The 11,557-nt window shown below is 46.1% G+C and overlaps 1 protein-coding gene across 4 annotated transcripts in view; it reads left to right on the top strand.

Moving 5' to 3' along the window:
* Window positions 1–11,557, top strand: part of NUMA1 (nuclear mitotic apparatus protein 1) — a 58,882-nt gene that overhangs the window by 31,913 nt on the left and 15,412 nt on the right. For all 4 annotated transcript variants that reach the window (XM_012645690.1, XM_012645691.1, XM_012645692.1 and 1 more), the window contains exons 3-9: window positions 2,549–2,634; window positions 5,877–5,956; window positions 7,046–7,128; window positions 8,091–8,171; window positions 8,900–8,987; window positions 10,538–10,652; window positions 11,162–11,319. In XM_012645690.1, coding sequence (XP_012501144.1) covers window positions 2,549–2,634; window positions 5,877–5,956; window positions 7,046–7,128; window positions 8,091–8,171; window positions 8,900–8,987; window positions 10,538–10,652; window positions 11,162–11,319 — 691 coding nt within the window. The remainder of the gene's footprint in view (window positions 1–2,548; window positions 2,635–5,876; window positions 5,957–7,045; window positions 7,129–8,090; window positions 8,172–8,899; window positions 8,988–10,537; window positions 10,653–11,161; window positions 11,320–11,557) is intronic.

Genomic DNA, 11,557 nt, shown 5'->3' with positions numbered 1-11,557 from the left:
TAGAAAGAAATACATCAAAATGCTAAAAGTACATGAATTAAAATACTATAATGAATGGGAGTTTTGTATTTTTGTCTTCTGGATTTTCAGTAATTTATAGTGTAAAAAATAAATTTATATTTTATTTTAATTGAAATGTAGCTTGAAACTATTCTGTAAACAGCAGTTAATAATGAATAATCTATTTAAGGGAATTTAAAAATCTGACAACCTTAAGCAACCCTAGAAAACTTACAGCTCTTGGGTTATGCAGTGAGTTTGATCCTCACTCTCACAGTTTTTTGTTTTTGTTTTTAAAGAGATGGGGTCTTACTGTGTCACCCAGGCTGGAGTACAGTGACACAATCATAGCTCACTGCAGCCTGGGCACAAGTGATCCTTCCATGTCAGTGACTTCTATCATTATAGAGAAGAGACACAAGACTGATTTTTATTTAACAGCATATACTTACATGCATACTTAATAAACATGCATTAAAATATGCAAGTGTAGTTGCTCACCACTGTGACTAGCCTCTGTCTCATGTTTTATACCCTGCTAGAGGGGAAGGAGCTTTTCCACTTTAACTTTTAAATGATTTCTCACTTGCAAGCAAACTAATTCATAGGAAGAAAAAATATTTTTACATCCACAAAAGAAACTATTGCTGGACTATTACTTAATTGGTATAAGTGATGACTCCATATTCCTGAAGACACTGTAAGTCAGCTAATTGGTATGATTTTTCAGTCTTGTTAGTGAACAGCGTTTATAGCCCTTGAACGTTTTACCTAGGTTGCAGATATTAAATGGAGATGGTTTTTGGATGCTTATGTCTTGGAAGTCCCTTCATTTTCAGCAGGTAAAAAGGGATCTTAGTCTAAAGTTTTCAGAATCTTTCTAGAAAACTTACACTGACCTGTCCTGACCAATTCAATTTAACCTTTTTCAAAAGATGGTATAAATATATTGTCTTTAAGACTTCAATGAGGGGTCATATTTTATATTTCACACTTTAAAAAATTTAACCTATTTTAATTTAGGTCCATCTAAAAGCTGTTTTTAATGTGAAAGTATTTAACTGAAATACTATCATTTCTGTAGCTGACTTATTGATTTTTTTAATCCTCTTAATTCTACAGTGCATGCAGCAGCTAATTTAACTGTTAAGAAATATCAGTATCTATGTCATTATTTTAATTTTATTAACTATAATAGTGCCTTGTGTTTATAGTACTTTGTATTTTTTAATATGTTCTTGCATCCTTAATCCCATTTGAACGCACACTGGTCCTTTGAAGTAGGTAGGTAAGGCAGGACTTCTATCCATCTGACAAAAGGGACAATAGGCACAGAGAGACATAAAGTTGATAATAAAGGTTCCTGGCAAGTTAGTGGAGGAGCTGGGCCTAAAATTAATATCTGCGGGCTCGCAGCCCAGATAGAGAGAACGCATTTATAAGCAATAGAATCTGGTGGTTTGCACAGAACCACTGTGCTGGAGTTCTTAAAAGTACCTTCTTTCTTAAGCAGGCTAAGTCTCGTTCCCCTTTTAATGTTGCATATGTGATTAATTAACTTAGTAAGCCCTTCCTTCCTGTGGTAATAAAAAAGTAAACTTCAGTGCAGGCTACTTCTGAACTTTAGTGCCTATGGAATCCATGAGGTTTTCCTGTAGAAGTTGACCATGTACACTTGTCGAGTAACCTGCGTACCTGATTCATTTGCATGTGACCCCTGGTGAATCTTCTAGTGGTAAAGACTGATTTAGAGGGATGCCTTGCCCGAAGCCAAAGAAAGGGAACAGGTAATTGAATCAGAAGTGGGAAGTTTCTCTTTGGGGTTCCCAGCTTTTCTTCTTTCCTCCCCAACCCAGCTTTTTTAAATTATGTTGTTCCCCCATTGTTTTTCCTTTCTCCCCTCAGCCGAAATTTTATATCCAGAAAGAATAAAAAAGAATAAAAAAAACCTAATAAGTTTTTACATCTGTATGGGAGTGTATAACCTACGTATAATATTGAACTTAAGTTTTGAATAGATGTTTCAACACCCAAGAGCTGTGAAGGGCTATAATATAAAAATTTGAGAGATACAAAGAATTATAATGTAAACATTCAAGAGCTACAGAGGGTTATAATGTAAAAAGCCTTCCTTTTTCCCAGCTCAGATTCCTTGTCATCAAGCTCCTCTCTCTAGAGGCAGTGGTGGTGCCAGTTTCTTGATTTGCCTTCCAGAACCATTTTATGCCTAATTATATTTCAAGTGTGCCTCCAATGCTGAAACGTGTTAGGAGAATTTAAGCTTTTATTTAGTTGAAGCCAAAGGAAGGACTCTCTGATGGTAGCATTTTAGGTGGTGGTAACCGGATAGCATTCACTGGATGAGTGATTGCAACAGCATTCCTTTGCCGAAAGTAAAAGTTGTAGAATTATCTGTTCCTTTATTCCTATAGCCTACAACCAGAGGCACTCCCAGTGAGCAGAGAATTGTCACCATCTGGGAAAGGGAGCGGACCACATTGCTTCTGGCTTGTATAACAGTCTTACAGGCTCTTCCTTTGGCTCACAGGTGAACAGCCTGCGCGTGGCTGACCCCGTGGCAGCTGTGCTGCAGCTGCAGGACTGCAGCGTCTTCATCAAGATCATTGGCCGCATGTGAGTGTGCCCCGCACGCCTCTCCACCTCTCGGGCAAAGCTCATTGCTGGGGTGGGGGCTTCATTTGCTTCCTTTCCTGGGTGATGGCTGTGACCAGAAAGCACGGGGCTGCATTGGGATGTTGTAAGCCAGGGTGGGGCCCAGAGATAAGAACACGTTGACCTGGTTCTTCACTTACTGTGCCTCTCTGCCGGCGAGTTTCCTAGTTGTCCCATCCCAAGGCTACTTCACGCGTTCACAGCACCACCTCCAAGGCACCACAATCTCACATCTCACACGTTCCAAGAGCCCACGCTCAGCTCCCATCCTCTTGTCTCAGCAGGGGTCTTCCACAGCCCTCTTTTCTTCTCTTTTTTTATTGTGAAGGGGTGGGGGTTGTGAGGAGGGGTGTTCAGTTGCCTTGTTTTTTTCTTTGTTGTTGTTGAGACACAATCTCACTCTGTCATCCTGGTGTCATTGTAGCTCACTGCAAACCCCCAACTCTTGGGCTCTAAGCGATCCTCCTGCCTCAGCTTCCCAGGTAGCTGGGACTACAGGCATGTGCCAGCACACCCGGCTAATTTTTTCTATTTTTAGTAGAAACGGGGTCTAGCTGTTGCTCAGGCTGGTCTCGAACACCTGACCTCAAGTGATCTTCCCACCTCAGCCTCCCAGAGTGCTAAGATTATAGGTGTGAGCCACCCTGCCCAACCTTGCTTTTGCTTTTGAAGAGATAAATTTCCTTGGCTGATGACAAGAGCAGTCAATGCGTCCAGGAGTAAGGATGTGTGTTGTTCTTGATTTAGCCACTGTAGGTTTATAACCTGGTGGGAAATTTTCATAAGGAGGATCAAAAATAAGGATGCTCATTTTTCAAGTTGTCTTCTAGGGTGCTGCCTGAACCTTAGACTGCCATGGCTGGGGGGGTTGGGGGGGTTGGGGGGGGTTAGGGGATATAGAAATTCCAGGTTGACCTTAACCTCCATCTCAGATCCAGGACAATGCAGACCAACTTCCTTTTGGAAGACACTTGTTCTTGGTTAATATGTTCTGGCTATTGCATTTTTGCTACTGCTACTGGTGCCAACCTAAATCAGCAGCCTCGTTCTCGGAGTGGAAGGCAGTGGAGGATGGCAAGGTTGGTGGGAAGATAGAAACTGTGGGAATCAATCAGGGCTTGTCTCCTTTGTCACTTGGCCTTCTCTATGGGAAAATTCATTGGCTTTAACCCCTCTGACAAGTTTCCCTTTCTGTTCTTCTGTGTGTGGTAGCCTAAAGCAAAAAGGCTATCACATCTCTTTGGTAACTGTGAGGCTTGAATAGCAAAGTTTAGTGGAGGTATTTTGCCAGAAAACCTAGATACCTGACATTTGTCTTGCTGATGTTGACCTTTGCTCTTCCCAGTAAAAGGCATCCCTCAGGCGTCAGTCAGCCCATGTATACTGAGCACCTGCTATTTGCCTAGCTTTCAGCTAGTATAGTTAGAGAGTAGGCTGTTGTAAACGATGCAGTTGTATTTATGAATGCCGTAGGAGTACCTGAGCAGCATGACGGAGGCATGACCGGCAGTGGTCTGGATGGCTTCCTGATAGAGATGAGACTTGAACACAGTCTTAAAGGATGGGCTAGATTTCTCTAGGACCAGCATTTTCCAAAGCATGTTCCATGCAACTTATTCCAGGGGCTTTGTGGGAAAAAAGAGCTTTTGAGGTCAAATAGTTTTAGGAAATAATGTATGTTATATCCTCTTCTTTAGGGAATGTTCAGTTTGGGCTGGGTGCAGTGGTTATGACCTGCAATCCTAACCTTTTGGGAGGCCAAGGTGAGAGGATCACTTGAGGCCAGGAGTTCATGACCAATGTGAGCAACATGGCAAGACCCCATCTCTACAAAATACAGAAAAATTAGCTGGGCATGGTGGCATAGGCCTGTACTCCCAGCTACTCAGGAGACTCAGGCAGTAGGAACTCTTGAGCCCAGGAGTTGGAGGTTGCAGTGAGCTGTGATGAGGCGACTGTACTCCAGCCTAGGTGACAAAGCAAGACCCTGTCTCAAAAAAAAAAAAAGAAAAGAAAGGAGAAAGAAAATGTTTAATTTGGTTTAACCCAGCATTTCTCAAACATTTAACCTGAGAATCTCCTTTTAGTTTGATTTAATGTAATATTTTTAGGTAAATACTGCTTTACACCAAGGCCAAAGAGTCACGACATTCCAGACTGGGGGTAGATAGGGAAGATGGCTCCTCTGAGAGTCCATAAGGAGATTAGCATCTCCTCAAGGCTTTGCAGGAGTCCCTGATCTCACACTAGCTACCCAGAATGCCTCTTGTGGGGGATCCACTTGGAAGAACCCTTCGTAGTCACATGGGAGATGTGGGAGGTACACTCATGGTGTTGGCTTGGATGCTTCTTTCCTTTGCAGGATGTCTCTGGCATCGGAAGATTCTGGGCCTGCCCTGCCCTCCAGAAAGTTGGCTGAGACCTGACAGTTCAGGTTCTGAGGCGCAGGGCGCCCTTTAATCAGTATCTCCCGCTGGAGACTAGACAGAGAAGTCAGCTTTCTAACCTGAAGTGTTATTTCACCTATTTCAGAAGCGAGATGATCCTCAGAACCGCAGTTAGCTGGAGCAGCCAGCGGCCTGGTCCCTGGGCTGTGCAAGAGCTCCCCCTGCCGCCTCCCTCCCCGTGGTTCTCGTCGCACTTTGCTTGCCCTTCCAGGACACAGACAAGCTCCGGCAAGGGCCTCACCTCTGGGCGGCTTTCACCACCTACGCCTTCAGCCTAGTGTGGGAACTTTGCCCTGTCACTTCAGAGCCTTGTTTCCTCCCTTTCTTTCAGTTCTTGGACCTGGTTTTCCCTCCCATGGTCCTCTGTCACTCTCACTCTAGCCATGTTTTCCAGGCCTCCTGACATTTTACGGTTGAGCCATTCCGGATGATTTAATGTAGCTTCCCATTTACCTGTGCCACCTCCATCTCCTCTTGGCCCCTTTCCCACAGAAATTCTTCATATTTGCAAAAAGGATGGCAGAGTGCCATCTTTTGCAGAACTGCATGCCTCAAGTCCCCACTTCCCACCCACCACACAGTTCCATCTGGATAGATGGTGTCCTGGTAGCTTCTCACCTGTCTCTAGGATCCGATCTGGTTCTCTCCCAGACCCTGCTTACACAGAGCCCCGAAAGAAGGGGAGGTAGTATGTAATGCAGTAGCAAGGAGGCAGATTGCTGAGTACACTGGTCCTAATACTTGCTCTTTTTCTAGCCATGGCTCTGAAGAGGGGCAGCAAATCCTGCAGCAGCCGGTGCCAGCAAGACTGGACTTTGTGTGCAGTTTTCTGCAGAGTAAGCATCTTTTTTATACAGTGGGGAAGGAGCTGCTTCCTCAGCTCCTGGGGCTTGAGAGTCCAGAGGAATCAGTTCATGAGTGTCTGGAGGAGAAAGGATTCAAGGCTCCCTACTCTTTAGCACAGAGATGAATACAGCTGGGGCAGCTTCCCTGGGTCTTGTGATGCCTCCATCAGTTGGTGTAAGAAGAGTGTCCCTCAGTTCCAGAGCCTACCTCAGAGATACAGGTAGAGCCAGAAGGTCACTTTTTGGGACTTATCACCTCAGGCTCCTGTTCCTCCCACTTTGAGAGGACAGAAGAGAGGGAAAGATTCATGTTACCGCAAATAACTTTGAATTAATTGCTTAGGTGACAGGTATAAGGGCAGAGGTAGATCGATATTGAGATCTTGATCCTTCTCACTGCTTGTGTGACCTTTCTGGGCATGGGTTTCCTGGGTTTCATGTGGAGATAATAATAAATGCTCTTCAGGCTGGTGAGTGGATTAAATAAGAATACACACAAAGCTTCTAGCACAGTGCTCTTCAGCTCCCCTGCTCCTGTCCAGCCTTGGACCACAGAGTCCTCATCTTTGACATGGAAGCTATCTGCCATTTCCACCTCAAGAGAATTACAGGAAAGGTGAGAATATATTTAGATAAAGCAAGGTGTTAGTAATTGAGCCCAGACCCTGTGGCAGCATATGAGCCAGATGTGCCCAGTCATCCTCTTCTGACTCAGCTGCAGGCTTCCTCTCTGACCTTGGCTGAAACAGGACTCTGGAATGATCTGGAATCTCTGGGCTCCTTCTCTGTGGTGCTAAGTGGAAGTTGGTGAGTGGGTGGGAGAGTGCAGTGTCATGACCCAGAGTTGTGAATTCCTAGCCTGATTTCTTCTTGCACTGTCCCCGTAGCCCTCGGACTGACCCAGGATAGAACTGACTTCACATGGAAAAGTGTAAGTCAGGGGAGAGAGGACATAGGAATGAGGAGCCCTACACCTCATAGCCCCACCAGAGATAGCCATTCTGCTTCTCAGATTTAAGTGTCCTGGGATCTCAGGTTCCTAGGAAGTTTACCCTGCTTTCTACATTGTTGTCATTGCAGAAAATCGAAAACATCCCTCTTCTCCAGAATGCCTGGTGTCTGTGCAGAAGGTGATGGAGGGGTCAGAGCTGGAACTGGCCAAGGTACCTGAGGAATACCAGCCTGGGGGGTGGGTGTGAAGGCAGTACCTGAGGGACCTGCAGGGCCTTTTCTTAACCCAAGGGGAGGTGTCAGGGGCTCTGGGAGGTTGGAGGTAGGACCAGGCAGCCACCTGTCCTAATTAGACAGAGGCTAATTTAGCCCAAGGATTCTAGGAGTCCACAATCTTATGACAAAGAGATCAAAAGACAAACAATGGGGCTGGGCGCGGTGGCTGATGCCTGTAATCCTAGCACTCTGGGAGGCCGAGACGAGCGGATTGTTTGAGCTCAGGAGTTCGAAACCAGCCTGAGCAAGAGCGAGACCCTGTCTCTACTAAAAAAAAATAGAAAGAAATTAATCGGACAACTAAAAATATATAGAAAAAATTAGCCGGGCGTGGTGGCGCATGCCTATAGTCCCAGCTACTCGGGAGGCTGAGGCAGGAGGATCGCTTGAGCCCAGGAGTTTGAGGTTGCTGTGAGCTAGGATGACGCCACGGCACTCACTCTAGCCAGGGCAGTAGAGTGAGACTCTGTTTCAAAAAAAAAAAAAAAAAAAGACAGTGGTTTACTAGACCATTACTGTGGGCCTCAATGGAGACCTGGCAGGAATAAGGCTTACCCAGCAATCATCATATTTTTCTATCTAGCTCAGTCTGCTTCATTCCCTCTGCTGTTTCTGGACTATAAAGGGTGCCTTTAGCTTCACACTCAGGGTTCCACGAATCCAAGAATTTAGCCAGGCAGGAATCTTGGCACCCAGCTTTTTGCACAGCATAAATTATGTCCTCAATAAAAAACAACAAAGAGTTTCCTGGGGCTGCTAAGGATGGTGGCCGGGCTGCTGAATTCTAGAGTTTTAGAACAGTCTCCAGAATAGCTCAGAGTCCCCAGAATAGCCCAGAATGGGATCACTGAGAAGAGAGACAACCTTACTCAGTGACCACCTCTTGTTTGGCTTCTAGATGACCATGCTGCTCTTATATCACTCTACCATGAGCTCCAAAAGTCCTAGGGACTGGGAACAATTTGAATATAAGATTCAGGTAAGCCCTTGTGCCTCCACCCCACCTAGTGGGCCTAGCCTGTGCTTCACCTCACCCCATTTGTCTTTCTTAAAATAGTGTATATTGTTCTTTTTAAAAATATGGGTATAGTAATTACAGCCATTCATTATAGAAAATCTGGAAAATACTGAAAAGCACACAGAAGGAAATAACAGTTGCCAATAATCTCATTCCCAGAGATAATTGCTAACTATTTAAAGGATATGCTTTCAAGTCCTTTCTTATGTGTGTATATTTAATTGTGATGTGTATTGGGATAATACATAGAAATTATTCCCTATTCATATATACATGTGTATGTGTGTGTTTTATACAAAACTGTCACTCCATTTATCTCATCTTTTCCTCTAGAAGGGTCATCTGGAAGAGGCCCACATAGTTACATATAAAAGCTTTCTGACCAAATTGTGTTCCTTACCCATTTACTTTTCTTGTGGTCAAGAGTAAAGTCAGTTAGGAACTCTGACTTGGGTGCGTGTTTAGGGGAGGCAGAAGGGAACGGGGAAAGTGGGATGAATGTGTCTCTAGTTGAATGTCGATGGCTCGGCCATGGACTTCAGGCTCTGAGAGGGGGAATGGGATCCAGCAGGCTCCTGGGGCTCAGGAGAACAGGGACGGGCGCTGCCAGGCTGGAGTTCCTGGCAGCCATCCTTCCAGAGGCCTCTCTAACACCTAAGTGATCCTCCTTTTCTCTTTTTGTCACCCAGGCTGAGTTAGCTACCATTCTTAAATTTGTACTGGACCATGAGGATGGGCTAAACCTCAATGAGGACCTAGAGAACTTCTTGCAGAAAGGTGAGTAAGGACATACTCCCAGGGATCCCCACATCTCTGAATTAGGGACTGCTGGGACCCTGAGTCGTCTCAGCAGTGGGAGTTTCTTTCTGTCCCCAACACAAAGCATAGAGTTGGTGCTTAGGAAAAGTGTGTGTAATGGAGTAGGTTGATTTCTGGGCCATGTTATCATCATCTAGTTCCTTTAGAGCTTCTCTTTGCTGCCAGGATATTTATAAGTGGTCCTGTCTGATCTTGGTTTCTCCTTGATCACCTCCCCGATATACACGTTTTTTTTTGAGAGAGGGTCTCACTTTCTTGCACAGGCTGGAGTGTAATGGTGTTATCATAGCTCACTGTAACATCAAACTCCTGAGCTCAAGTGATCCACCTGTCTCAGCCTCCTGAGTAGCTAGGACTACAGGTGCATACTACTATGCCTGGATAATTTTTTTACTTTTTGTAGAGACAGGGTCTTGCTGTATTGTCCAGGCTGGTCTCAAACTCCCGGCCTCAAGCTATCCTTCTGCCTCAGTCTCCCAAAGTGCTGAGATTATAAGCATGAGCCACCACATCTGGCCTCCCTTTGTTATTTTTTAAACAAAAACTACTCTAGGCTTAGAAGCTGAAAACAGTCTTAAAAAAAAGGTTTTTGCCTTTATGAAGGCAAAAAAATACAGATACATAAACCAATAAGTATGATAAGGAATCTAAGTACAGGATATACCAAATGTCTCAGCTGGCAGTGCAATAGAAAGAGTGATCATTCTGCCAGTCTCCTGATGAAGAGGTCCGCTAATGATGACAGGAATATAAGAAGCAGGTTTAAGCAATTCTCCTGTAGCCACTGAATTTGATGTTCCTCATATTCAGGTTCCTCATGGGACCTTCAGGTGGAGACGTTGAAATGTGGTTCCAGAATGCAGGAGAGGGCCCTGGGTTTAGGTCAGTGTGTGGACGGCCACTGAGGCCATGGGCACTGCGGGCAGAGCGAGGCGGCCCCGTCAGAGTCTGGGGAGCTTAGAGGGTGGGTGGAGGTGGGAGGAACAGATGGGGGAGACTATGAATGGGTGAGTAGAGGAGAGTCCTGCAAAAGTGGTCATGGCAACCAAGGGGAGAGAAGGTTTGAGAAAGAGGGCGTGTTGGCAGTGTGAGATTTCAGGGTGGAAGAGTTCCAGAAGGAGACCAGTGGCTCTGACGTGAGAGGTCATTGGGGGCTACGAGGAGACCCTGCTCAGGGCTCCCAAGCTGTCTCTGCAGTGTTGGCTGGAGGGAAAAGCTTGGGCACTTGGTCCAGTTTCTGAGCATGGAGGACCCCCCTCCCTCCACTGTGCTGTCTGAGCACTGGTGCTCTGTGGAAATGGAAGCCCTGCACTTGATTTTAGTTAGGGACACTGACCTCTGGATAACCCAGACACCAGGTTTCAGGTTCTGTCCAGTCCCTCCCTCTGTAGTTTACGTATAAGTGTCCCGCAGATTCACACCCACTAAGGTGAGTTCTCAAATTGTGTAAAGATGCAAGTCTGTTCACCCTCTTACTAACCTTTCTTGGTTTGTCTTCTTATCTCCAGCTCCTATTCCTTCTACCTGCTTCTCTGAAGAGCTCTCCCCACCTAGCCACCAGGCCAAGAGGGAAGTTCATTTCCTAGAGCTACAGAAGGTTGCCTCCTCTTCCAGTGGGAACAAGTATGTCTTGGGCCTCTCCTGGGATGGGGCCTCAGCATCCATGCAGTCCTCACATCCCTGCATTCTAGAGGCTAAGCCGTTGACCAGATATTTACATCATCAAGAGAGTGCTTGGAGTACCCTATAGGTCTGGGATTTCCTCACCTGACCCAGTACTAATCGAGGAAATTTGGTTGGGATCTGTCATGGGCAGAAGGCCTCCCTGTTTATGGAATACCCTTCTTCCTCAGTAAATTCCCTTCTCTCAGTGCATTTCTGTAGAGGCAAGGAGAACACATCACTTTTTTTTTCCCCCAACAAAGAAATTAAGGTATGGAAGAGGGAGAAGAAGCGTTTTCTCCAGGTCATGTCATGAGGCATGAAGTAGCACTGCAAACAGAACCCAGGTGCATGGGCCTCCCAGCCAGTGCTCACGTCCATAGACCCCCTGCTCCCTCCCTCCCTGCCCATTGCTGGTCACTTCAGATCTTAGGCTCTTACCATGGCATCTGGGCCATCTCCTTCCTCAGCTTCCTCTCAGGCTCTCCAGCCTCACCCATGGGCGACATCCTGCAGACCCCACAGTTCCAGATGAGACGGCTGAAGAAGCAGCTTGCAGATGAGAGAAACAACCGGGATGAGCTGGAGCTGGAGCTGGCTGAGAACCGCAAGCTCCTCACTGAGAAGGGTGGGTGCCTGGGACGCCTGCAGATGCGTGCGAATGGATTTGCCTGAGGGATGTCCCGTTACCCTCCCATGTTGTCCCCTCTGCTGGCCCTGGAGCTTAGGGCTCAGCCCTGGGCCTAAGGCCAGGCCTCCTGGAAGCTGGGTTCTGTCCTTGCCCCATCCTCCCTTTCCCTTAGATTGGGTACCACATGCCTCCCCTCCCTCTCCCTCCCCCCAAAGTTCTGTGCTGACTCTCTTCT

The sequence above is a fragment of the Propithecus coquereli genome, unplaced genomic scaffold (genome assembly GCF_000956105.1).
Source record: "Propithecus coquereli isolate 6110/MARCELLA unplaced genomic scaffold, Pcoq_1.0 Scaffold235, whole genome shotgun sequence".
Classification (NCBI taxonomy): domain Eukaryota; kingdom Metazoa; phylum Chordata; class Mammalia; order Primates; family Indriidae; genus Propithecus; species Propithecus coquereli.
Note: the sequence above shows the minus strand (reverse complement) of the source record. Positions and strands in the feature narration are given on the sequence as shown.